Consider the following 27,909-nt stretch of genomic DNA (forward strand, 5'->3'; position numbering starts at 1 on the left):
CAGGTGTCTGAGTGGAAGGGGAGGAGTGCAGAGGAGGAGAGTGGTGGGATGGAAGGGGAGGGTGAAGACTCACCCAGTCTGTGTGTGCAGATGTCTGTTTCAGCTCCTCTGGTGGTGCTGCCTTGCTGCACTATGGTCCTGAGGCAGTAGTGCTACAGGGAGCAGTTCAAGCACACCTCAAACCACATGGTGGGGGAGGGAATCTAAAAATCAGTTTAATGTAATCCAGGACCACAAACACTAAAATGCATTGATCATAATTGTATGGCTGTGGCATGATGATCACAGGGCAGAGTTGAGATTATTTTGGGGGTCTTAACTGTACATTTCCATACAGCAACATGTTTGGGTTTCTTTTAAGTTTAACCTGAACTTTGAATTTCCTGGGTTTATATTGTTTGTTTGAAATAATTGCGACATTCCTGTAATGATTCTTACCCTTAAATTACTGAGAGGTAATCTCAACTGATTTCCATTTTAATGTAGGCTTGGTAGGCTGTGTGTGTGTGTGTCCGGGAATATATAGCAAACATCAGAAGACATATTTGAGTTGTTACTCACCGAGGGCTGCAGTTTCAGTAACAAAGCTCAACAAATTTATAGTAGCATCAGGCAATAAAGATCCTTAAAAGAAAACTTGGGCATATGTCATGTAAGTAATTTCAGGTGACAAATGACATATGGTTATATTTTAGAGCGCATAGTAAAATTATGAGTAGGACAAGTTATGTCTAGTGTTTATATTGGAATATTCATTAACCATGTTTAAATAAGGCAGCTTTATGCCATTCAAAAACATATGCATCCAATTTAACTGCAGGTAGAGAGCAGGGTATTGGGGCCATTCTTATCACTGGTTTCATATTCTCTCTCACAGTAATTGGAATGTTTGAATTGAAACTTTTAACTAAGTAAATTGGACAAGTGATGGGAATTTTAAAAAAAAACACATTAGAATTTTTAACAGCTTAATTTTGATAAAAACATCCAAAATCAGTATAACCTCATTTTCCCCATAGTTTTGGATTTCTTAAAGGAAGCTTAAAATGTCAGAGACAACTTTATTTTGTTAACTGAATAAATTAGGTTATCTCACCTACTTCGTTTCCCTGGCATTTTGGTGTTTTTACAGTCACACTTTTTAAAAGTCTTTCTTCCCTGTTGCTGTGTATGAAAGACCCACAAAGAGTGAAATCTGCCTATACACAAAGTGGTTGTCAAACAGAGAAAATAAAGAAAGGGGGGAAATAGCAAAATATTTCTCTAATACTATGTCTTAACTTTTAACAGTAGCAGACAAAATTTTCAGACTTAAGTGTTTTTGATGCTATCTCTGTATGTTTCAGTATCTTACACCCTGATCCTGCTGTTGGATCCACTTAGTCAAACCCTTATAATTCAGTCTAATTGAAATCAGTGGGGTCTCCCTGTGAGTATAGGGATCTACCTGTGCATATCCAAGCATGAGATCAGAGCTATAATTTTGAAAATGCATAGAACACATACTAAGTGCTGTATTTTTAGGATTTTGCTTTCTGCAAAATTGGTGGATGTCAGATTCCATGTTTAAATTCTATTAGATAAGTTTGCTAATACAATCCTATACCTGGGGGAGTATCTTACTAGATGTCTCTAGTGCTTTGTCCAGTTGTAAGTGACTAGATTAATTCCACTATTTTATTTGAATGATTATTTCACAGTTTAATAGAACTTACTACTAGAACCATCTTCCTGATATTGCAACTGTGAATCCTGGGTTTAATTTTGTCCCAGTACTCTTACTGCTTGCTTTTTCAGGTATCTGCTAACATTTCATTCCTACCAATTTGTTTTCTGCTCCTGTTCTTGTAATCTTTATTTATAAATCAGTCCCGTCAGTCTTTTTCTTCCCCCTTTTAGTTGCTTGTCTTGCTATACTCTCCAGTCTGTCAATATTTTTCTGATTTTGTGGTGTATAGATACACTCTGCCTTACGTGTAGATTCACCAATGCTGCAAAAAGAGGACAATCTGTGCAATAATACTAAAGGTGCAACATGATGTATCATGAGACAGCACATTATGCACAGTCTGATCTAATAATTTAATCCTGAGAACTAGGCTTAAATTCTGGAAAATAAAAAAGGGACAGATTATGCCTCTTGATCAGGTGCCTATTTGTCACTGTAGTGATACAGAGGATAGAAATGTGCTGCAAGGGGCCCTGGGGAGAATTACTTCTGTGCAGACATAACCTATGCTGGCATTCTTGCAAGCCCTGCAGTAAGGGCCATAGCACATATGGGCGATTCTGGGCTGTGGGATTAGACATCAAGAGATTACTGTGAATTAGAACAGCCCCCGGTATCACTAATGTATACCCAATGCCATTTAAAGCCACCTTTTCCCCATCACCTCTCCCTGGTCTGCACATTCTGTATTGTGCCTTCAAGAGACTCAGTACAGTATGTAATCCAAAATATTACTTTATTCTGGTAACATGAAATCCTTCTTTTTCTATGGCATATGTTCTAAAGAATTTTTACAAAATTGCCTACAATCCAGTGAATTCCAGGTGCTGTATTTTTCACAATTCTGTTGTTATGGAATTGTTCATTATACTTGGATGGAAATACCTTGTTTCATGGAGGGGTGGAAATCCCTAGAGCAGCTGAGTGTTAGAAAGGCTGTGTGGCTATACACCATTCCGAAAGATTACAAGTGTATACAACTCCATGCAATTTAAACCCAGGATTCTGGCTTTTCTGGGTTGATTTAGGACTGTGTTAGCATTACTGGTGAACTTGTCTGACTACATCATATATTGCTATTCAGGCATTTGGGGTGAAATTAAAGCAGAAGCAAGGTTTACAGTCCTGAGCAATAAAAGAGAGTAGGGAGGGGAGACTTGCTTTTAAGTAACTCAATGCAATTAACGTCATTTAAAATATTCCTCCACTGTTAGTTGCTGCTGATCTGCTATTTGCCTGTCATTACAAATGCCGAGGTAAACATGACACAGCAATATTGTTTGCTTTTGTACATTTAATGCTCCTACATACCATTATTTTTGCTCAAAAAAAAAAAAAGGTGACTTTAAGCAATTCTCTAGTGCTGCTTCTGCTGTGAAGAGGGACCCATTGACTGCTGCTGAACAGCCTGAGAGTGCTATGCAGCAGCTGGTTCTATCTTTGGGAATAAAGAGAATTCCTCTGCTCTCACCAGGATAAGGGGGAGGACATAACTTCTGGAAATTTCTGGGGAGGGCATCACTCACTGCTAGCCATTGTGTGTTAGATTAGAGCATTCTTCCTGCCAGTTATGTTGTCTTTTATTAGGTGATAGAATTACACTGGTGGTGGTGGGGTGGGGTGGAAACTCAACAAAATCAACAGGCTAACAGTTGCAAACCTGACTGCCTGCAGTTAGGCTCCTAAATTCAAGTTTAAGCACCTAAATAAGAGTGATATGTTTTCATCCCCACTACAAAGCTGCTGAGCACCTGTAATTCTAGGTGACTTCAACAGGATTCATGAGTGCTCAGCACCTTTACAAATTCCTGTTGGTTCTTAACCATTCACCACCATTTTCTGACCCTTTACCCAAGCCAACTGGTTAAAGGATGTAAGGGCAAGGATGTAGCCACATTTTATGTAAGGCCAGGTTTAGACTACAAAGTTTGGTTGGCATAGCTATGTCAATCAACAGTGTGAATAAAACCAACATCCCCCAGCTGACATAGCTATGCTGGCTAAAACCCCAATGTAGACACAACTATGCCAATAGAAGTATGCTTCTGTTGGCATAAATAATGTCATTTGGGGAGGTGGTATTACTGTACCTGTAGAAAAACTCCTGTTGGCATAAGCTGCATCTACAGCAGGAGGCTCTGCTGGTATAGCTATATGGGCAAAGCATTTGTTATGTAAAGTCTAAAAAGTTGTTCCTAAGTGGCTTTCACATTTTTATTACAGAGTGAGCCTGCAAATTAAATTAGATTTTCAGTTATTTGTTTTGTAAGGATTTTTGATCCATTTAACAGATACAATATTTAACTTTCTCTGAAGGAATATAAAAACAATCGTGAAATGTCCAAGTATCACCCAGTTTGGGATGCACAGTGAACCGATTTGTTTGCTGTAACACTGCCCTCTGAATATTGCTTCCCTAATAACTTTATACAGATTATGTATTTTGATTTAACTTCCTTTGTTTCTGTAATCTGTTAAATGTAGTGGTCAGACAGTTTTAGAAAACTTCAGGTTTATTACAGTGTTTATGTTCTTGTCACAGTGATGGTTATTTATTGTGACCTGTTATAAAGTAATTTTGGATGAGATCCACTTTGCCTTTGACGTTGCAGGTGTGAATAATAGATGTTTCAGTATGTTTTCTAAGTGTTGTTACAAAAATACAAACATTGGAAAATGACAGTGTCACTGGAAACTAATATTACTATCAAAACCATGTATGTGTGTAATCTTCTTCCTGCCCCCAACACAATACACAGTAAAAAGCTAAAGTTCCATTTTTTGTCACATGATGCTGCAAGAAGCTCATCAGTCAGAGGGCTTGCATAGGGAGTAAATGCTCACATCTTAGAGCTTGGCTACACTTACATTTTATAGCGCTCTAACTTGCTGGCTCAGGGGGTGAAAAATCACCCCCTGAGTGCAGCAAATCAGAGCGCTTTAAAGCGCTAGTGTAAACAGGCTCCGAGCGCTGGGAGCTAATCCCCTCGTGGAGGTGGATTATCAGGAGCGTTGGGAGAGCTCTCTCCCAGTGCTCGCGTGCCACCAGGCTCGCACTTGAAAGAACTGCTGCGGGAGTGCTCCCGCAACAACACTTCGAAGTTTCCAGTGTAGCCATGCCCTTAGGGTGATTATTTGGGGGAGCGGGGGGGCAGAGTGGCGGTGCATAGGTATCTAGATCAACTGATGGATTTTATGGTTTAGGATGCAACCAAAGTTACTACCTTTTTTACCACTAGCTGAAGATGATCTGATTCTTTAAAATTATACATTGTTTGCTGTTCCGGCCCACAAAGCTGCTGCTAGAGATCCTCCAAACAGACTTAGTTTTGCAACTTGAACTTTTTCGTTTTTCTCTAATTGAATTATTCTTAATTACTTTGAGTGATGTTCATGTTTAATGTTGTATGTGAATAATAGAAGTTTGTAGGAGTGTGTTGAGTAGATGACTTTCCACACGCTAAAGCACAGTCCTCGAGTAGGATCAAAACCCACCCTCTTTCTGGTTACTCAGACTGAAGATCCTTCTGATAGAGCAGTCCAACTCTGAAGCCTGCTTTCTTGCTTTATTCCCACTAACTGGAGAGCCTTCCCTCCAGACTTGATATCGTTGGCAAGTGCTCTGGAGTAGGGCTATATTTCCAAGACAGACATTAGCCAGTTCTTTCCTTGGCTGAGTGTGGTTTTTTTTTTCTGCCCTAACAAGATTTTACCATCTCTTTCAATATTAGAAATCCGTCTTTTACATACTTTACAGTTGTTAAAAGTAATCTGTCAAATTAGGAGAGGTGGAATGAATGGACAACAAGATGGATGAACAAGGAAAAAGTGACATTTAGGTCAAATGGATTTGAGGTACAGCAAGAGTATGAATAGTTGTTAAGAGGCACACTGGGGAATGAGGTTTTTTTTAAAAATTGTACTCCAAAAATGGGATTTGCCTATCTGAGAATATCTCTCTCTCCAGGCCATACTGCCTTAGCTGTGGTCAGTGGGAGTAGCTGAGCTCGTGTCCCTTAGATGTAAAAGCTCCTGGCAGGATATGTATCATGAGAGCCCGTTGAGTTTGGAACTCAGTTTCCCTTTTGTTGCAAAATAGCTTGAATCTGTTGACCTTAAGGGCTCCCTAGAAGGCCTCCCACTTCTTCCTGGTTTTTGTGAGAGAGCTTAAATCTCATGAGTGGGAGTACTTGTAATTGTGCTAATCTAATAAAGGCCTTAAAATACTTTTATTCTTTTCTTATTTCTGGAACATTGTTGGTTGAGGGATGACTGCAGGAGTTTTCTTTATTTTATATTTGTATATTTTAAACATAAGAACATAACATAAGAACAGCCATACTGGGTCAGACCAAAGGTCCATATAGCCCAGCATCCTGTCTTCCAGCAGTGGCCAATGCCAGGTGCCCCAGAGGGAATGAACAGAACAGGTAATCATCAAGTGATCCATGCCCTGTCACCCGTTCCCAGCTTCTGGCAAACAGACGCTAGGGTCACCAGCCCTGCCCATCCTGGCTAATAGCCATTGATTGACCTATCCTCCATGAATTTATCTAGTTATTTTTTGAACCCTGTTATAGTCTTGGCCTTCAGAACATCCTCTGGCAAGGAGTTCCACAGGTTGACTGTGTGTTGTGTAAAAAAATACTTCCTTTTGTTTTAAACCTGCTGCCTATTAATTTAATTTGGTGGCCCCTAGTTCTTGTGTTATGAGAAGGAGTAAATAACACTTCCTTATTTACTTTCTCCATGATTTTATAGACCTCTATCATATCCCCCTTTAGTCGTCTCTTTTCCAAGCTGAAAAGTCCCAGTCTTATTCATCTCTCCTCATATGGAAGCCGTTCCATACCCATAATCATTTTTATTGTCCTTTTCTGAACCTTTTCTGATTCCAATATATCTTTTTTGAGACGGGGCGACCACATCTGCACACAGTATTGAAGATGTGGGCGTACCAGGGATTTGTATAGAGGCAATATGATATTTTCTGTCTTATTATCTATCCCTTTCTTAATGATTCCCAACATTCTGTTCGCTTTTTTGACTGCTGCTGCAGTGTGTGGATCTTTTCAGAGAACTATCCACAATGACTCCAAGATCTCTTTCTTGAGCGGTAACAGCTAATTTAGACCCCATCATTTTATATGTATAGTTGGGGTTATGATTTCCAATGTGCATTACTTTGCATTTATCAACTTCGAATTTCATCTGCCATTTTGACAGGTTTCAGAGTAGCAGCTGTGTTAGTCTGTATCCGCAAAAAGAAAAGGAGTACTTGTGGCACCTTAGAGACTAACAAATTTATTTGAGCATAAGCTTTCGTGAGCTACAGATCGCTTCATCAGAGCATCCGATGAAGTATTCCTTTTCTATCTGCCATTTTGTTGCCCAGTCACCCAGTTCTGAGAGATCCTTTTGTAGCTCTTCGTAGTCTGCCTGGGACTAAGTATCTTGAGTAGTTTTGTATCGTCTCCAGATTTTGCCACCTCACTGTTTACCCCTTTTTTCAGATCATTTATGAATATGTTAAATAGCACTGGGCCCAGTACAGACCCCTGGGGGACACCACTATTTACCTCTCTCCATTCTGAAAACTGACTATTTATTCATACGTTATCTTTTAACCAGTTACCAATCCATGAGAGAATCTTCCCTCTTATCCCATGACTGCTTACTTTACTTAAGAGCCTTTGGTGAGGGACATTGTCTCAAAGGCTTTCTGAAAATATAAATACACTATATCTACTGGATCCCCCTTGTCCACATGCTTGTTGACCCCCTCAAAGAATTCTAGTAGATTGGTGAGGCATGATTTCCCTTTACTAAAATATTATCAGGGGTTCTCAGATCCATATAGTTTTTACTGGTTATATATAAATAAAAATATGTAGTGGGTAAGGCTGTAACTCCACCAGGAAAAAGCACTTGACCACATTTTGAAGTTTACCACCCTCAATTGTATTATAGTCTTAGACCCTGATCTTGCTAAGACTTATGCACATGCTTAACTTTAAGCATTTGAGTGGTTTTAAGACTATTCATGTGCTTAAAGTTAAGCACACAGATTTATTCAAGATTGAGCCCGTAGGACTATTGCATGCAAAAAAAAAATGTGTTAATGCAATGTAAAGATGGCATAGTTAAAATCACTGAGGCCCTTATGCTATATTCATGAATTTTAACTGTAGCCCTTACTGTTGTATAGCTAAACTCCTGATCTTGCAGTCTGATTGTTTGGGCAGACCCCTGTAAGGATCTGTCTTCACAGAGTCCTATGGATGTTAATAAAACTTTCCACACAGGCACAATGGTTTTCCTACATGGATCATTCATATAGCTGTGTTGCACAACTTGGTTATTTTATTATATACATTTAATGAGACAGTTATATTAAATTAGATGTTTAACAAGGAATAGAAATATATGGGGCATTGAAACCTTTAGTTATGTTTCCTTATTTTTTGTGATATTTTTAATGGTTATGGTGTTTTTTAACACAGTTTTCATAGTATCATAGAAATGTAGGGCTGAAAGGGTCCTCGAGAAATCATCAGGTCCAGAACCCTTTGCCAAGGCAGAACCAAGTAAACTTAAACCATCCCTGACTGTTGTTTGTCCAGCTGGTTTGTAAAAACCTTCAGAGATGGGGATTTCAGAACCTCTTTTGGAAGCCTACTCCAGAGCTTAAGTATAAGGATAGTTAGGAAGTTTTCCCCAGTATTTTACCTAAATATCCGCTGCTGCAGATTAGTCCCATTACTTCTTGTCTTACCTTCAGCTGCTTACAAATTTATTGTTTAACAATTTCCAGATATCAAAGTACCATGGATTTATATAGTGGCATTATGATATTTACTGTCTTATCTATCCCTTTTGCAGTAGTTCCTAACATTGTTAGTTTTTTTGTCTGCTCCTGCAAATTGAGTGGATGTTTTCAGAGAACTATTCACAATAATTCCAAGATCTCTTTCTTGAGTGGCAACAGCTAATTTAGACCCCATTTTATATGTATAGTTGGGATTATGTTTTCCAATATGCGTTACTTTGAATTTATCAACGTAGAATTTCATCCTCCATTTCGTTGCCCATTCACCTAGTTTTGTGAGATCCTTTGTAACTCCTCCCATTCTGTTTTGGACTTAACTATCTTGAGTAATTTTGTGTCATCCTCAGACTTTGCCACCTCACTATTTACTCCTTTTTCCAGATCATTTATGAATACGTTGAACAGCTCTGGTCCCAGTACAGATTCCTGGGGGACACTGCTATTTACCTGTCTCCATTCTGAAAACTGACCATTTATGCCTACCCTTTGTTTCCTGTCTTTTAACCAGTTACTGATTAAGTTGGGGACTTCCTAATGTATTTAAAGAATCTCTTCTTCTTGCCTTTTATGTCCTTTGGTAGGTTTGTTTAATTTTGTGCGCTATGTCGACAGGAGACACTTTCCCGTCGACTCCCCTTGTGCTTCTCATTCAGGTGGAGTACAGGAGTCAACGGGAGAGTGATCTGCGGTTGATTTAGTGTGTCTTTACTAGACCTGCTAAATCGACCACCAATGCATCGATCACCGTGAGTCGATCCCCCAGTAAGTGTAGACAAGCCCTTAGTGTTTCTACTCTTTTGGTGTTTTCAATTAACCTAGAGACAGTGGGTAACACCTCGTTTCACGTAGTAAAACAATGGTCTGAATCCTTAAGTAGATGTGGTTCTCTATCCAAGTTTATAACTTTTCTTAACCTTTGCCTTACTTTAAGATGACAAATATTTTTAGATAATGGTAGGCAACAGGTTTTCTTGCCATCTTTTTGGTCATTTTGTGGAAAAATTCCTAGATTGGATCTCCTTTTTATTTCTCTCTACAAATCTGAGGAATGTTTCTTATCAGCTTCTACTTCTTCTGTGTTTAAAATTCCAGTTTTGCGTCTGAGTGTTATACAGATGGGTATGAAAGATCTTTTACTTCTCTTTTTTATCAAGGCAACATGCTTGTTGTCCTCATAAAGGCACAAGCAAATCCACTTTATTTTCATTTACTTATTGAAGGAGTTAACTAAATATTGAAGTATGGCTGCATCTTATTTTAAGTTGGGAAGAGAGACTAGTGTCTTATAATGAAAGACAAACTTTGTTTTAGTGTTTCTCCTTTTTGTCTCCTGTTTCTAAAAGTAGAAGCGTTTAACTGAAGGAGGAGTTGTAGAAGTGCTGAGAACTGTAGTTTCTTCATTTCATCTTCATCAGATGGAATCTATCAGCTATTTCCCGACACTAGACTAGCTGGAGTCTAAAGACAGCCAATCTGTGGTTAATTTGAGGAGTCACAGGTGCCGCCATAATTAATCAGCAGGAACTGAGGCAGTCAGGTAGGTAGGTAGGTATTTGTATACAAAATCTCTGCAGCAGTAGATTGGGGTTCAATTCTGTCAGGTCCTTCCAGAAAGTATGATAGGAGAAAATAAGCTCTAATTAAAATAAATAAAATACAAATCCTCCGATTATAGAATCTGAATGTAATCTACACACCTGGGAAGCTATATTGTACATATATTTTTTTCTCTTCCTTTTTAACACATTCTGACTATAGTTGCCCTCAGGTGTCAGTTTGCAAACTTGTTTCGGTCTCTTGGACAGTGACACACATGTGCAACATAAATATCAGTGTTTGCATGGTCTGTGTAGCTACAACCTAAATTGAATGAATCATTCCTTGTAACTTCATTCTGTATGTTTTGCTTTGGTTATTTTAGTAGATAACAGCTATCAAAGCTTTTGAATAGTGCATGAAGAAAAACATAATTTCTCCTCTGTATTGATTTTGTTGGGATACTGCTACAAAGACCATATTTTTTCTGACATTTTCAGAATAATTTATTTCTCCATGCAGAACCTGTGAATTCAGTCCCTGTTACTACTGATCCTTGACTGCACGTGGAGCTCTGTTAACTTCATTGGGCCTCTGCATGCTCATAGAAGTCCACCTATGTGGATGCAGTTCTAGGTTCACAGTTCATTACATTAAGAATTGATCTTGTAAACATTTAGAATGTGAGTAACTTTATTTCTGTGAACAGTCTCATTGTTTTGTCTGAAACATTAACCATAATTATCAAGACTGAATGCATCACTCAAATAAATAAAAAACAAGCCACTACAATGTATGGAATCTGGTTTCATTAAGGGTGTCTGGGGATGAACTAATTAAGGTTCTGAACTTGCAGCTGGTGGTATGGGGATGAACCTTTACACCCAATGGAACCATTTGTAGTATCAGAGCCTAACTCATCTCTGTATACAACAGGTTAGGGAAATCATTGCCTGTCCGATGATTAAAAATCAAGTCTGGGAAAGTGAAACTGAACCACTTACTGCGTAATGATCAGGTTGTCAACTTGCACTTGTTACAAGTCTTGTGTTAGCTTTCCTGAGTAGGATGTCCAAGCGGCAGTTGAAAATGAAAGCTGGTTTTCTGTCTTGATTTTCTTATAAATGATACATGACAGCTCACCTTAGCTGTACCATAGTTAAATTCCTCCTTTCTCTCCTCTTCGCTAGTAAGACCCCATAATATACTTTGAGGTATCGACATGACTAATGATTTCTGTACTTTCTCAAAGTACAGCATAAGACACAAGTATTGTTTGGTGGCAGTTGCAAGAAAACTGAAACAGAAGGCAAATTTTAATTTTCAGGTTGTACGCCCTGGCCAGGCAATGCATGATTATTTTTTAAACACAATTCAGCAGCTTTTAACTGAGGGAGAGAAGCAACATAAAAAACGTACAGTATCTTTCTCACCTCTCTGGCATCAAGTTCAGTCTTCAAGTGGTGAGGAGCAATGGCAGCCTTGTGTTCTCTTCACAGTAGCATGACATTGTGGACCATTCTCACACTGTTGCTTCCAGGGCCGTAACTAGAGTGGGACAGCCGCCGCACAGGGCACAGAGCCGCTGGAGGCTCAAAAGTGGGGCAGCGCACAGGATCAGGTCTAGTGGCGTCAGCCCCTGCACCCGCCCCCACGATTAGGCCCAGAAGCGTCCAGCTAGAGCCTAGGGTTCTCAGGCCCCCTCATCCCCGCAGGTTCCCTGGCACTAGGACTCTGGCAGGGCGGCAGACAGGCAGGGCACTGAGTGCTGGCTTACTCCTACTGAGCATGCTCATTTCTCAGTAACATCTGCTGAAGCTGCTGCCCTCACTGGGGATTAAAAAGGGTTAAAGGAGGCAAATCGGGGGGAGGAGGGTGATGGGCAGGGTCTGAGCAGGGAGTGGAAATTGACTGTGTTGGGTGTGTGTTTCAAAGCTGGAGGCAGGGGCAGGAGAGGGGGCGAGGAGCAAAATTTGCAGGGGGAGGAGCTGGTGTTCAGCCCAGGCATGAGGCATTGCCAGATGGTGGCAGGGGGCACAACCCCGGCACAGGGAGGAGTAGAGGGGGTAACAACAGGGTAACAGTCACCCGGATAGGATGAGCCACATGTTGTGTTTGCTAAAATGGGGGGTGGAGAGCAGAGGTACTTCCATGTTTAGGAGGAGGTGTTCAGACGAGTCCTGGGCTGCTTGTGATTTACAGCAAGAGGAAGCAACAGTAGAAACAAAGGCAATGTCTACACTACAGACTTTACAGTGGCACAGCTGTACCGTTACAGCTGTGCCGCTATAAGGTCTCCTGTGTAGCTGCTCTATGCCGACAGGAGGTTGGCATAATTAAGCCACCCCTGGTAAGTGGGTGGAAGAGTGTTGCCTGCTGACATAGTGCTGGCCACACTGGCGTTTTTGTTGGTGAAATTTATGTCAGTCAGGGTGTTTCCCTGGATTTAAGGGGTGTATATACCTCAAAATATAATTAAGTTAATTTTAATCATATTTATGTGAATTTAGCCACCCAAAATTATTAAAATAAAACACCACATAATTAAGATTTAATTTAGAGACAGACTTTTAGAAGTAAGGTTATATTTAGCTGGCAGTTTCTGCTAATTAGAATGGGGGGAGGGAACAAACAATCAAACAGTTGAAACTAAAAAGCTTGGTGGTTAAAAATCCTTAAGTCTAGATGCTTTTAATATTAAAAGTCTATAAAAAATTTAAAAAGTAATAATGCAGTAAGGGTTATTATGACCTATATGTTTTATAAAAGTTAGTTATAAAAAAAAATCTAATAAAATGTACTGGAAAGCAGTCCTCTGAAGCCATTTTAAAAGACATTTTTCCTGACACCATTTCTCCCCGGTGGGTGAGCAGCTGGCCACTGCGAATCTGCTGTTAATTATTCAGTACCATTCCAGATGTTAGGTAAATATCTGGGAAGTTTTAAACCTATTGTTTATGTTTGTGCTTAAAAATCTAATAAACTGCAGTTTTAAAAAAGAGTATGCTCACTTGCATGCATCTTATCAGACGGAATTGCTGTGTTAACTATTTTACTTTAGGCGGCTACTGTTTTACTTTCACAGCTCTGACTGACAGAATTTTTACCAACAAAAGTGCAGGTGTAGATGTAGCCAAAGAAAGTAAACATTGCAAAAGTAACACATGTCTTTTTAGTCAACACTCAGTAGAGGTAAAACACGGCTGTGCTTCTTCCTCAAGCTGTGTTTTCCTGTTACTGTGACCTACCCTTACTTTGTGCTGCCACAGCCTAATTTAGTCATTATTGCAGAGAAAAGAATAAAGAGCCTCCCTCTGATCCATTGTTATAATGCACCATTAACTGGTCAGCAAGGTGCACTCGCACATCAGGGAATTGACATCTTCAGGGCAGACTGGCTCACAGTGGTGAATGCACCTTGGCTTTGCTTTTAAAAGGCCTCTAATTCTGGGCTTGGGGCAATTTTCAGTTTTGCCCAGACAGATAAAAATACAGGCCATTTACTGTACAGGTGAAGAGACCAATAGGGAAATCTGCACTGCGTGCAGATCTGGATTGGAGGGTGCTGGTGAGATATGCACTGGTGAAGAAGCATGTCCACTGTGACCTGTGCTTGTAGTACTCTGGGCTGTGACCTAGCAGTCTGTTCCCGAAACCCTTCTCTATGGGACCAGGGCCATCACCTCAGTGATATCTCCGTCTAGCCACTGTAACCCTGGCATTAGCATTGTCTCACACTGAAGCACACCATAATCAGATTTCACAGTCACCACAGCCATATACTTTCTTCTGTGTCCACACTTAGGCGTAGGGAGGATACTATAGGGGTGTTAAAGGATTATGTGAAAATGAATATGGCACCTAAAAGAATCATACAGTAGCTTTTATTGGCTACATACTGTACTGATACGCAAAAATAAATGCATTATCATTACTCTATAATATCCTAACTCATATCATCTAAAAAAAACCTGGAAAGGGGCACAAATATGCTTGCTTGCGCAAGGTGCTAAAATGCCTAGTTACAGCTCTGCTTGCTTCAGTTTTGATTTTGACATCACCATCTCTTCTTACAACTTGTTGTCTAAGTGGAGGTTCTGCTGCACTACCCCTTTAGAGCTATATTTGGTTAGGAATAATGCATATATCAGTCTGTTCATTACAAACTACATCAATTTGTGAACATGGATTGTTACTTTTGTCAAGTATTAAGAAGTGGAAAAATACAACTTACAAAAATTGAGCAATAAAAATGCCTATCTCCACATACAAATAGTACATACAAATTAAAAAATATAAAAAAGTCTTAGTAGAGTGTGTTCTGTGGATTGTTTTTTCTTATGGCACTGGTTTTCATTTCATAGCCAGCAATAATTGGAAATCAGTGCAGGAATTTGACCATATTCAATTTTTTATGTGGCCATTGGAGTGGAGGTTGTTCTTTTAGATATCATTCATGGTATGAGTTTGGTGCTGTCTTGTTGAGTTGGCTACACATTATGTGCACTTGTGTTCTCTGAGATTGCTGCATATTTCAACTCAGGAACCATGAAAAATGTTACTGTGTTTATTTGTTACAGAAATATTAATCAAAAGCAGTACAGTACAAAATAAAAACTAACTGCTGTACCAACATGAAAACTGGAATAGCATTTTAACGGTGTACGAGCATTCACTTGCTTTTATTCTACAGCCAGTTTTCTTTCCCTTTTTAGGGAAAGGCTTGAAAACTGCTGCTGGAGGTGATGTTATTGGAGTCATATTAGGAAAAGAATGATTAGACTGATGCTGACCAGGAAATTTCTTTGAGAAGGTGCTTTATTTTATTGCTTTTAGCCTTTCAGTGCACACCTTAAACAGTTCTACTGTGTTTTTAAAATTACTTTTTGAAATGCATCGGGATTTCACAGACAAACTCTGTTGCCTAAAATTCTTAGGCAGTACTTTCATGTGGACAACTGATTGGGTTATGCCCTTTTCAACAAGTGTTCCAGCTCTCCAGGACTAAAAGGATTTGTTGATACTTCTTTGTGTTTTCTTTTTGCAGAGACGGTCCTAATTTAGAGAAAGATAGGTCCTTTTATGGTTTTACAAATATCTTTCCTATTCTCCCTTTCATTTTCATTACATAAATTTGTAGGACCCTTTATTACATTGTAATAAAATATATTTTAAAAGTACATTGCTCCCTGCCCTTAGTTATGAAGAAAGACACCATGTAAGTAATTCTAGCCAAGTGTCTGTAACTTTTTTAAAAACAGCTTTAATAAGATAATACCTAAAGGAAACATTGTCCTAACAGCAGTAAAAAAAAAGGGTGGGGAGGGGAGCAACAGAATCTTAGAACTTCCCAACTTCTTCTTCTTATATTTTGAGCATCCCCGCTTCCTCAGGGCTCAGTAGAACTGAAGAATTCCAGTCTTAAGCACAGTGTCTTGTACTTTACTGTATGAGAGCGCCACATTCAAGGAGAACTCAACTTCCTGTATCTATAATCCTCATCTGGATGGGAAGGTGGATTAAAGCCTAATCTTTCCCAAACACAACCTCCCTATAAATCTAATCATCACCTAGATGCTAAAGTTTAACCCTTGCTGCCAGGACATACTGCCCAAAGTTGCAGTCCTGTGAAACAATAAGAAATGAAAATGGAACCTGACTCATACTTAAGAGTCCACACCAGGCACAAACAAACAACATCATATCTGATGCATCCGATGAAGTGAGCTGTAGCTCACGAAAGCTCATGCTCAAATAAATTGGTTAGTCTCTAAGGTGCCACAAATACTCCTTTTCTTTTTGCGAATACAGACTAACACGGCTGTTACTCTGAAACCCATCATATCTGAGTGTCCCCTTCGTTCTTTTGCCAAGTGGCTGAAGGACATTCACCAGCTCACTGCTGCGACAATGTGCTGACTATCAAATTTAGATATAAATTTGTAGTCATTGCTACCTACCCAAGCCACACAAAAGCAGAATACCTGCACAACTCAGCTAACAGTTGTGTGAAAAAATTCAAAACTTCACATACAAAGAAAAAAGAAATCTAGATATTACTTTGAACTGTAACCAGACAGATGTGGAAAGATATGGGAGTCCCTGCAGCCAGTGTTGAGTGAAGTAGGGAAAGGGTCTGTTTCAGCCCATTGCAGGTTTGCATTTTCAGCTGCTTGCTGGCCAGTCCAGTTGCCTGGTAGAAGTGTTGGATCTGGCTACAGATTGGCCTCCTAATAGGAGGCAAAACACTAACAAGCAATGTGATGCTGCCCGAAGGTAGGGCCAATCATCAGGTCCCAACTCTGCACTCTGGCATCAGCTTAAATGGTTTTGCATTCTGTTGTCATTTTGTGTACAACTGATTGCACTGTTAGTGATGCAGAAACTTTTCATACACAAGGGTTTTTTAATAATGCGGTTTTCCTCCTACTTTTCTATTAGCAAAGATTAACTTTACTACCTTACTATTCTGCTATTCTGATTGATAATGGTTAGCAGATTTGCTGTATGTGCTGCTGATAAAGCATTATTACTGATGGGCAGTTTTTCCACTTATGATTTATGCATCTCTGGTAAAAAGAATTGTAGAACAGATGTGACTAGCTATTTTGTGTTTGAAGCCAGAGAAGAGTATGCTGTACCTGAATGTGGTTTTTTTTTTTTTGCCATTGGGAAAAGGGACTTTGTTAGACCCATGTGAGGCAGAAAACTTTTTTCCTTTGTTAGTTATTTTATAAAAGTTTGGAAGGTTTAAATGCTTGGTGCATAATAATGAATGTTCAGGGCATAGGTCTTCATTTATTGTTAGAGAAAAAAGGGCCTGAATTACTGTTAAACTGTGAAAGTGTAAGATGTGGTGAATTATCTAAATCACCAGTCCATAAGGGCCTCAGAACTGCTTTGACATCTCTCCATCTCGCATATGAAAGAGTGTTTGTGCGCTTCTTATGCTGAGCTACGAGGCCCGTGCTGAGCAGCAGATCTCCAAAGAAAAGCAAGAAGGAGATAGGATGGGCTTTGGTACAATTTAAAACAGTGCTGAGGCCAGTCCCAAACAGGTCTGTTGTGTTTCTTTGTTTTCAGAAAGTTTCAGAGCATCAACATAAAGAAGTATTCAGATTAAAATGGCTTAATTGAAAGCAGAATTTTTCACGTTTGACCTAGGAATTTAGTCCAAGTTTAGTAAAAAGAAAACATAGCAGTGTCTCCAATGTGCTTGTGACACAGTGAACAAACTGAAGATTGCTGTGTGTAATCTTCCCCACCTGGAATTTTTTATTTTGTAGCGTCTAGTATGGACATGGACATTACTCTCTACATTAAACATTTTAGGTACTTGTTATAGAGTGCTAAGTATGAAACCCTGTTCACAGCGGCACCAATCAGGCATAGAAGATTGGAGCTGATGATGCAGACCTGTGCCTAATTTGTGGGTGGGGCAGGGCAGAAAGGCTAAATAAACCATTAGCCCAGTGGTGAGCAGCCTGCGGGTTGCATGCAGCCCGTCTGGGTAATCCGCAGGCTTGGCCGCCCGCAGCTCCCAGTGGCCACGGTTCGCTGTTCCCGATCAATGGCAGTGAGGGGGAGACAGAGATTGCTTTCCCCCTGCTTGTAAAGGTGCTAGGTTTGGTGGCACTCAATTATAAATAAACTGCACAGGGTGTTGAACCAGTACAAGGGTCTCTTCGTGCTTTGTCGACTGAGACAGAAGCAGGACCGAGGAGGCCCTGTTACAGTACTGTTTGAAGTGTTGAGGGTGGATGGTGGGAAAATCTCATTAGACAGCTTCGTCTCTTAACATATTGCTGAAGGTGCAACTTACCAATGGAAGTTAAGAGGTGTTAAGTAAAATACACTATTGTTAGCTTTTAAAGAACCATTCCTTAACAATTGATATGTATAAAAATAACTGTACTTATATTTGCCCCAGCCTTTTTCAAGTATTCCATAATACTTTGACACAGCTTCTCAGATCACAGAGGTATTCATTTTAAGGTAAATTTTGAGTACTCAATTTGAAAAGAAATCTGAATTATTCAAATATTTAAACTATTGTGAATCTTTAGTTCCGGGCATTGAAACTTGATGTGGTTGTGCCTCATCAGTAAAGAAATGTGACTCAGTTAGATGCAAGCTTTTAATATATTGTTTAGGATTAAAAAAATTTAAATGATGTATTGGAAATCCATACAGAACAAAAATGTGTGACTCCATACAGAATAAAAATAAATTAAGTGGCTGTGGCTTTAATGTGGAGTGCAAAGTTTAAATGAACATATTTCTTAGTAAATTGGGGCTATGTCATGTCAGTTTCTTCTATAAGCATAATTCCCTTTTCAAATCAATAGCACATTCGGCATTAAAAATCAGTGGCACGTTACCTATGATAATTAAGTACACAACGTTAGGTAACTATGCATTTGTATTAAGATGCTTTCAGATCCAAGGCTAACTATGTACTTCCCTGTTTTCAGTATTCGGCTTTAATTAAATGTTTCAGAATTGTGTCCCCCTTTTTTAAAAAATAGCAAACAAGTCCCTTTTTTAAATCTCCAGAACCATGCATTGAGTGGTGATTGTGGGTACTGTCTGTATTGTTCTGTTCAGTTTATCTCTGTGCACGGTTGTGCTGAATGCTCTGAAACAGGATGTGTTTTTGCTATGTTGTGAACTTTGTAGATAAATCTAATAACTTGTTCTGGCTGGGATTTTGTATTTCTAAATTATACCTATAGCATACTATAAGTGCAGCAATACTATAAGTGCAGTTGTGAGTTTAAAAATCAAGTTAAATGTTTTCATGTTCCATTTGATGGAAATAAATAGACAAATTAATTAATTAAAAAATCTAATTATAGGAAGGGTAACTGATTTGTTGCCTGATAAATGAAATTGAACCCCATCTCTTCAAAATCATAGTAGACCAGCATCCTTCTCCTCCTCTACCACCACTGCTTCCTCTTCCTCCCCTGCCTGGGTGGCACCGATGACCTGCAACAGTCACTGAAACCTCTGTGCTATCACTGAAACCCTGATTCCAGCCTAGTAAGGTGGGAGTCCCTTGGCAGGGGGAGGTAGTTGGAGAGTGAGCCTGCCCCGCACTTACCCTGCAGCGGTGACTCCCATCCTGTGGGGCTGGGTCCAGGGGTTGAGAGAGAGCCTACCCCATGCTCCCTCCAGGCAGCAACAGCACCTGTGTCCGGTGAGAATGTGCCTAAGCATTGAGAGCGAGCCCACTCCACACTTACCAGGTCACAATGCCACTCATTCAAATTTGGCCAGGCTGCACCCTTGTTATGATGGAAGGGCAGCAGGGCAACCCTATGTGCCAGGTTGCAACACGGAGTGAGGAGCTGGGCCCAGTCCTGTGGGACACAGGAGCTGCCACTGTGGAGTGAGTGCAGAGCAGTCTGGCTCTCCAACATGTCCCTGTCCCTCCACTCAGTGCCACCCTCAGCACTAGACTGGTGGGGGCAACCCACCTAGAGCCTTCCCACACGGACAAACAGAGAAGTGTCAGTATCAGGGAGTTTTTTCACTTCTGTGACAAACTTGCAGCCCTAATGATAGGCAAGTGTAAATTCTATAAATAAATGTTAGAGAATGGCTCTGTGTCAATTTGTGATTCTATTTTTGTTTCTATTCAGTACTTCAGAATTATCATTTCTATTGTAATTGTTCAAGTTTGGCCACATATGGGTGTGTCTGCTTTTTGTATTAACTTTTTTAAGGAGAAAAAGTGTGTGTGTGAGATTAATTTCCAAAGCTGACCTGTTACATAGTAATGTCTTCTGGCAGCACTGTAAATAGTGTTTATCTCAGGAAATGGCTATAGTTAACCTAGGTGAAATAGGTAAAATGAATAAAAACTCTATAAATACAAATACACAAACTTTCTATTGACACAGTACCACACATAAACCATTATGACTGACGTGCCAGATGTCCTATTTAGACCTTTTTTACACCATGATTTAATTGAAACTGCTCTGAAATATTTTGAATAAGCAAGTCTGTGTCATGCTTGTTCAAACACGTGCAATTCTTTAGCTTTCACGGTATATTTTAAATACAGCACCACCATAACATCTCCAATCGACGTGTTTCTGGAAAATAGATCCTGTCAGACTAACTTGATACCTGTTTTTTTTATAAGATTACAAGACTGGCTGATAAAGGCAATAGTGTTAATATATTATACTTAGGTATCTCTAAGGCATTTGACTCGGCACCACATGACTTTTTAATTTTAAACTACAACCATACAGATTAACATGACACACATTAAATGGATTAAAAGATGGCTAACTGTCAGGTCATGAAATATAATTGTAAGCAGGGACTTATCATCCAACAAGTGTGTTTCTAGTGGGTTCGTGCAGGGATTGGTTCTTGTCCCTATGCTAATTAACATTTTTATCAGTGACCTAGAAGAATACAGAAAATCACAATTAATAAAGTTTGCGGATGACACAAAAACTATGGGAGTGGTAAATAATGAAGAGCTGATTCAGTTGCTGATTCAGAGCGGGCTGGATCACTTGGAGAACTTTGTGCAAGCAACTTTACGCCTTTTAATACAGCCAAATGTAGAGAAACACATATAAGAACAAACAGTGTAGGCCCTGCTTACAAAATGGGGGACTCTCTCCCAGGAAGTAGTGACTCCAATACAGACTTGGGGGTCATGGTGGATAATATGCTGAACATATGTGTGATGCTATGACCAAAAGACCTAATTCAGTCCATAGATGTATAAACAGAGGAATCTCAAGTAGGAGTACGGCCGTTATATCACCTCTGTGTTTGCCATTGGTGCCACCACTGCTGGAATACTTTGTCCAATTCTGGGGACAATTCTGGGTCCTCAATTCAAGAAGGATGTTGATAAATTGGAGAGAGTTCAGCAAAGAGCCCTGAGAATGATTAAATTATTGGAAAACATGCCTTACAGTGGTAAGACTCAAGGAGCTCTATCTAATGCGTTTAACAAAGAGATAGTTCAGGTGACTTGTTCACAGTTTATAAGTACCTGCATGGGGATAAAAATTTGATAATCGGCTCCTCAGTCCAGCAAACAAAGGTATAACAAGATCCAATGGCTGGAAGTTGAAACTAGACAAATTCAGGCTGGAAAAAGTTGTAATTTTTTAACAGTGACAATAATTAACCTTGGAACAACTTAACAGCAATTTTTAAATCAAGATTGGATGTTTTTCTGAAATACATGATCTGGTTCAAACAGGAATTAAATCAGGGAATTCCTGTGGCCCGTTTTATACAGGTCGGGTTAGATCAGTGGTAGGCAATCTGCGGCCCGCGGGCTGCACGCGTCCCATCAGGGTAATCTGCTGGCGAGCTGTTAGTTTGTTTACATTGACTGTCCAAAGGCATGGCCGCCCGCAGCTTTCTGTTAACTTTTTGTAGCCTGCCTAGCCTTTAGTAGTCTATGTCTTCTTCTAAATTATGTTTGGTAAAAATCTGATTTTAAAATAAAAGTTTTTGGACTATCAGAGTTTCTTTTTCTTTCTTTCTTTGATCCCTGGCTGTCTCCACTCTCATTTCATTTTGTCTGTCTAGCTTTCTACCTCTTTTGATCTCAAAGTATTCCTAAAATATTTATATTGTCCACTAGACTTTTTGGAATACCATAGCATAACATACTGCATATTCACAGCAGCAGATATCTGCATCAGACCTTACTGGAGAACTTATTAAAATTGACTATGCAGGAGGTGCTACTGAGAAAGTACTTCCGTACAGGGGCTCAGCAATACTATAATTCTTACAGAGTTTCAAATGAAGTTGTCCCACTGGTGTTTACTGCTACTTTTATAACAAACACTACGGCAAGATGCATTCCATGAAATAATACATATACTAATTTTTGTCATCCCTAGGTGGGAAAAATCTGTGCATGCAAGAGTGTCCCAGTGAGTTCCTAAATGCTTCATTCTTTGCACATCTGTATGTATGTCTGTACAGTTCTTTACTAACAGCCCTCAATATAAGACCTACCTACTTCTCAGAGGTAAGTATTATTAGCAGTTTACATCTGGAAGAATTGAGACAGAGAGAGGTTAAGGGTGTGTCTGCCCTACAGAGGAACAGCTATGGTTATGCAGGAATGCCACTCTAGCGCTTTAGTGTAAATGCTTCCTACAATGACAGAAAGGGTCTTTCTGCTGATGTGGTTAATCCACCTCTCTGAGAAGTGGTAGATAGGTTGACAGAAGAATTCATCCATCAACCTAGTTGCAGCAATACTGTGGTTAGGTCAACCTAACTGTGGTGTTTAGGGTGCCAAATTTTTCACAGCCCTGCGATGAGGCTAGGTCAATATAATTTTTAACTTAAACCAAGTCACTGGACTTCTCAGTGCAGACTGGTCCAGTACGTAATAGGACTTAATAAAAAGCCCATTGAAATCAATTTCAGTTAAATTCAGTATTTCAGTTGAATTCAGTGGGCTACAGGCCAGGACCATAATTCATTTGATCATGTTGCTTGTTCATGGGTGAATAAACTGGTGCCCTGGGACATACCAAGGTTAATCCTGCACAAGTTTTTATAACTTTAAGACATGACCATCATTCTCATTATATGCTTTATTAATCTGATAAATATATTTAACTACCAAAAGTTGTAGACCTATAATCCATAAGGTTTCTGTGCTAAAACATAGTGTTCACAGTTGCAGTGGAAAGTGGCAGATCTTTCTTTCTAGACTAGCATGAGAAAATATTGGCAACTAAAGCATTTTAAAATATAGCGATGTCATTTTGTGACAGTTCTCTTGTATTCTTTACAATATGGTAGTTACTTTAGTGTTGTTTGATAATGTTGGAGTTTTCTCAAGATATATTAGCCTGAAATTCCAAGGTAAGGTTCCACTTTGCAAAAATCCTCTAATAATCAAAAGTATGCTAATGCACAGTTTAAATAAATCCAAACAAGAACTACTCTGCTCCCATAGTGGCACTCAGAACCAAGAACGATTCAGAGATGACCTTTTCCTCTCTTCCCACCAGTTCCTTTCATTAGAGGCTTCAAAATTAATACTTTATTCTTAAACTTGGTGAAACTTTGTGATAAAGTTTTTGCAGATGTGTTTTGTCTGCTCTCAGGGTGCTCCAAGAGGGTCAGAATTAGGATAGTTTGGATGATCGTACTCTGCATATGCTTAATTTCAAATATGTTTGATTTTTGTAGAGTAGAACCTTAACTTACAATTTACAAACATGTTACAAACATTCTTAGCATTTGAGAGTGGAGGGAGCAGGGAGAATTAAGAAATCCAGAAACTTAATTTATAAATGCTGTAAATGATAGATTCATTCAGTGTTTTTTTGCTTGAGTATTTCCTTGGATTTTAAAAAATGTTTAAGAATTGCTCAGTAGTAGAAATACCTGTAAACCTTGGAAGCCAGTCATAGATCCGAGCTGTGTTGGAATGTAAGTTGGACCAGACAGCCTCCAACTTTCATAAGTGGCTACCTCCTTCCTATTCCCCATCTTGGCCTTTCATCCAATATACAGCTTTCCTTTTCCTGTGGTCCCAATGTAGTTTTCTACTAGCTACTCCCTACTTTGCCACTTGTGAGTAATTCTGCTTTCGCAAACTCATTCTAATAAAAATTATACCATACCATATCATTATGTATTTTACTTAATACATATTTAAGTATTTTCACAACACCACCTTTAAATGTCTCTATAATTCCTACATGCACGCCCTCAAACCTGTGAAAGCTCCTACTTAACATCAATGAAGTTTGATGTTCCTGGATGCACCTATTTTAAAGAAATGATGACCCTAAAGGGAGTTGGGAGAACCTTTGAAAAGTGAATGAAAGGAATTTTTTGTAAATACCATATCTCTGAATTTCCTTGTTTGATTTGCATTTAAAAAAAAAAAGTTACCTTGCAATAAGATGTGAAGGAGATTGTTTTGGTTTTGTTATTGTTACTAATATTGTCTTGTTATAACTTATAAGTCCAATTCTGTGAATGAAACTCTCATTTCACTCTTAACTACTGCTCCTTAATGACAAGAAAATGTTTTTTATGGTTATCTCTTCCTGTAGCCACATGGTTTTTCTTAACATGTTCTTTAAATTAAAAGGCATTTTTAAGTGTGACAGAAATCCTATAATTAATGTTTGGGCATGATCCTGCAGCCCTTACTAACTTGGGGAGCTCCATTTGTAATCATTTATACCAAAAAATTAAGGTTGGTTGTTAGTAACTGAGTGAATGTAGTTGTGGTACACAAATTATAAAGGCATATTACAAGGCTGCATGGCTCATGAGTAAGGAGAGGCATGTAGCTGTGCTGCTTCATGAGGAGCCCTGGGAACGAATTCTCTGGGTAGGGAGTAGGGGGGAAGTAACTTATTGTAGCCCTATACCTGGTGCTGCCCCTTGTATCATTTCATCTCAGTTGAGGGTAGGGGAGAGGGGATGGAGCAAAGGCTCCACCTACTCCCCACTCCTCTGTCTACATACTCTTGGGGTGGGGAAGGAAGGAGAGGGAAATGGGTAGTATTGAGCAGGTACACCTTGCTCTCTCTGCTCTCCACCCCCCATGGCTGGACCTGTGATGTGGGAACCAAAGAGGCTGGGCACACAGAGTGAGTGAAGGTCTCTTAGGGCTTATCTACACAGGAAAATTTCCTCATGGCCACGTTAGGACCAGTCACAATCTAGCCCTGGACTAGGAAGCTTGTTGTACCCATTATCATCCTCAACAATTAGTCAGCTTCCCCTGTGTTGGGTTGGTCTTTCACATAGCAAAGGAAAGAGGAAAATTATATATAAAAACTAAAAAGTGATTTTAAAACCAGAACAACTGGCAGGCAACTCAAAAAGCAGATGTTGTACTTTTAAGTCATTTATTGAACTTGACTGGATTTCCTAAGTACAGCTTTGCATTCATTTGGTGCCCAACTGTAGTTTTCGTTTAAAATGTTTCTTTTGTGAAGTTAAATGTCTTTTTATTTGTTTCCAGGAAATGGCTCTTGAAGTTAAATGAGGCTGGATAAAATATATACATGAAGCAGAGGCTGCTCTACATGTGTTAAGGCTAAAATACAAGAAGAGTTTTTGATCAGCCAGACTTGGTAACTTGTCATAATGAAGAAAATTAGTCTCAAAACAATTCGCAAGTCCTTTAACTTAAATAAAAGCAAAGAAGAAAGTGACTTTGTAGTGGTTCAGCAGCCATCATTAAGTGAATTTGGAAAAGATGACTCCTTGTTTGGCAGCTGCTATGGTAAAGATTTGGCTAGCTGTGAAGTTAACAGTGAAGATGAAAAAGGTGGCAAAAATAGATCAAAAAGTGAAAGCTTAATGGGTACTTTAAAAAGAAGGCTTTCAGCAAAACAAAAGCAGAAAGGGAAAGGCAGCACGCCATCTGTAAGCTCTGCTGATGACGATACCTTTTCTTCCTCATCTGCTCCAATAACCTTTAAAGATGTGAGAGCTCAAAGACCTCTAAGATCCACATCCCTCCGTAACCATCATTACAGTCCAACACCATGGCCTCTTCGATCGACAAACTCAGAAGAGACTTGTATCAAAATGGAAGTGAAAGTCAAGGCCTTGGTCCACTCCTCTAACCCAAGCCCAGCACTGAATGGTGTTCGAAAGGACTTCCATGACTTGCAGTCAGATAGTGTGTTTCAAGAACAAAACAATACATTAAAAAGTACAGAATCCCAGAATGGGGACCTACATCTTCATATTGATGAACACGTGCCTGTAGTTATTGGACTAATGCCTCAGGACTACATTCAGTATACTGTGCCTTTAGATGAGGGAATGTATCCTTTGGAAGGATCACGTAGTTACTGTCTGGATAGTTCCTCACCCATGGAAGTTTCAACTGTTTCTTCTCAAGTGGGCGGAAATGCTTTTCATGAAGATGAGGGTCAGGTGGATCAAGATGTAGTTGTTGCTCCAGATATCTTTGTGGACCAGGCAGTGAATGGTTTGTTGATTGGTACCACAGGAGTCATGTTGCAAAGCCCAAGAGTTAATCACAGTGATGTCCCTCCACTTTCACCATTGCTACCTCCAATGCAGAATAATCAAATCCAAAGGAACTTCAATGGACTGAATGGCACAGATGCCCATGTGGCTGAAAGTATGCGCTGCCATTTGAATTTTGATCCTAACTCTGCCCCAGGAGTTGGAAGAGTCTATGACTCTGTACAAAATAGTGGTCCTATGGTTGTGACGAGCCTCACAGAGGAACTGAAAAAACTTGCAAAACAAGGATGGTACTGGGGCCCTATCACACGTTGGGAGGCAGAGGGAAAACTGGCGAATGTGCCCGATGGTTCATTTCTTGTTCGAGATAGCTCTGATGACCGTTATCTTTTAAGCCTGAGTTTTCGCTCCCATGGTAAAACTCTTCATACTAGAATTGAACATTCAAACGGTAGGTTTAGCTTTTATGAACAACCAGATGTGGAGGGCCATACTTCTATTGTTGATCTAATTGAACATTCAATCAGGGACTCTGAAAATGGAGCTTTTTGCTATTCAAGGTCTCGATTGCCTGGATCTGCAACTTACCCAGTGAGATTGACAAACCCAGTATCTCGGTTTATGCAGGTGCGTTCCTTACAGTACCTGTGTCGTTTTGTTATACGTCAGTATACCAGAATAGACCTGATCCAGAAACTGCCTTTGCCAAACAAAATGAAGGATTATTTACAAGAAAAGCACTACTGAAAGCTTATGGGAATCTTGCATCTTGCACTTTGGGAACAAAAAAAAGATTGAAATACAGTTTACAAATTTTCATTGCTATCAAAATCTTTTGCTGCCATAACAATGTTTCATTTTTGTGTGTAAAGAAGGGTAATGCATCTTTTTTGTTTGTTTATGTTTGGTGTTTTTTGTTTGTTTGAGGGGGCTTTCTTTTTTTTAAAAAAAAGAATGATCTCAAGGTTTTTAGAAGTGTGAAATATCTATCTTTCATCAATGTGCAGAAAATAATCTCAATGTGAATGATCAGATTCTCCTTAATTTCCCCAAGTTCTTTGCTGCTATCCACTGTGATTTTTATGCATTCCGAGTGCATTTCATGTGTATTCAACAATAAGTAAAAGTGAAATGAAACTTGTAGAATGGAATTTTTGTCTTCTTAAAATGGCCTATTTTATAAAGATAATTGTGGACAAAACATACAGGTAGATAAATTACAGAATGTAGTGAAAATGATTTCCCAGCATCCTAAATGGACATCTCCATAGAACTGCCCTAATTTCAAACTTATTAATTGATGTAGCTGTGTGATGGAATATAGTTATGCAGCATATCTTTGGAAACCTCCTTTCTCCTAAATGATTTCATAGTTTGTACACGCTATTTTGCCTTTGAGAAATTGGGTTGAATTTTCTTTTTATTGGAATTTCCTTATAATTTTTTCTTCTCCTTTTAAAAACAGCCTTTAAAAACAGTTTTGAAAAAACAGAGAATCAATATGGAAATTGTAGTATTTAAGATAAGTGCTAAACATGGATTACTAATGGCACTGTTGAAAAAAAATCTACAAATCTCCCTAATTGTAGGAACTATCAATTAAAGTGATAATGTGACGAGACCTCTTAAAGCCAATTTCTACACTACAGTTGGTTTTGGTTTGTCCCCCCCCCCCCCCTTCTCTTTTCTCTCTTGCATTTTGATAGCTAGCTAGGATTTGATTCTGGGATTTTTGGGGGGGAGTGGGAGAGGGCTTAAACAAATTATCCCCAAGGCTGCATTTGTATATTTGAAATTAGAAGGAGAAGGGGTTTTGGTTTAA

At 39.3% G+C, this 27,909-nt stretch overlaps 1 protein-coding gene across 8 annotated transcripts in view; it reads left to right on the plus strand.

Annotated features, from left to right (window-relative positions):
- Positions 1-27,510, plus strand: part of SOCS6 (suppressor of cytokine signaling 6) — a 34,603-nt gene extending 7,093 nt beyond the window's left edge. For 4 of the 8 annotated variants that reach the window (XM_084619617.1, XM_084619622.1, XM_084619623.1 and 1 more), the window contains exon 2: positions 25,105-27,510. In XM_084619617.1, coding sequence (XP_084475743.1) covers positions 25,230-26,834 — 1,605 coding nt within the window. In that variant the 5' untranslated portion in view covers positions 25,105-25,229 and the 3' untranslated portion in view covers positions 26,835-27,510. Of the gene's footprint in view, positions 1-14,873; positions 14,908-21,994; positions 22,126-25,104 lie in introns of those variants that run through there. The other 4 variants (XM_084619618.1, XM_084619620.1, XM_084619621.1 and 1 more) reach the window with 3 other exon arrangements.
- Positions 27,511-27,909: the final 399 nt, after the last annotated feature.

The sequence above is a fragment of the Lepidochelys olivacea genome, assembly GCF_965140295.1.
Source record: "Lepidochelys olivacea isolate rLepOli2 genome assembly, chromosome: 2".
Lineage (NCBI taxonomy): Eukaryota > Metazoa > Chordata > Testudines > Cheloniidae > Lepidochelys > Lepidochelys olivacea.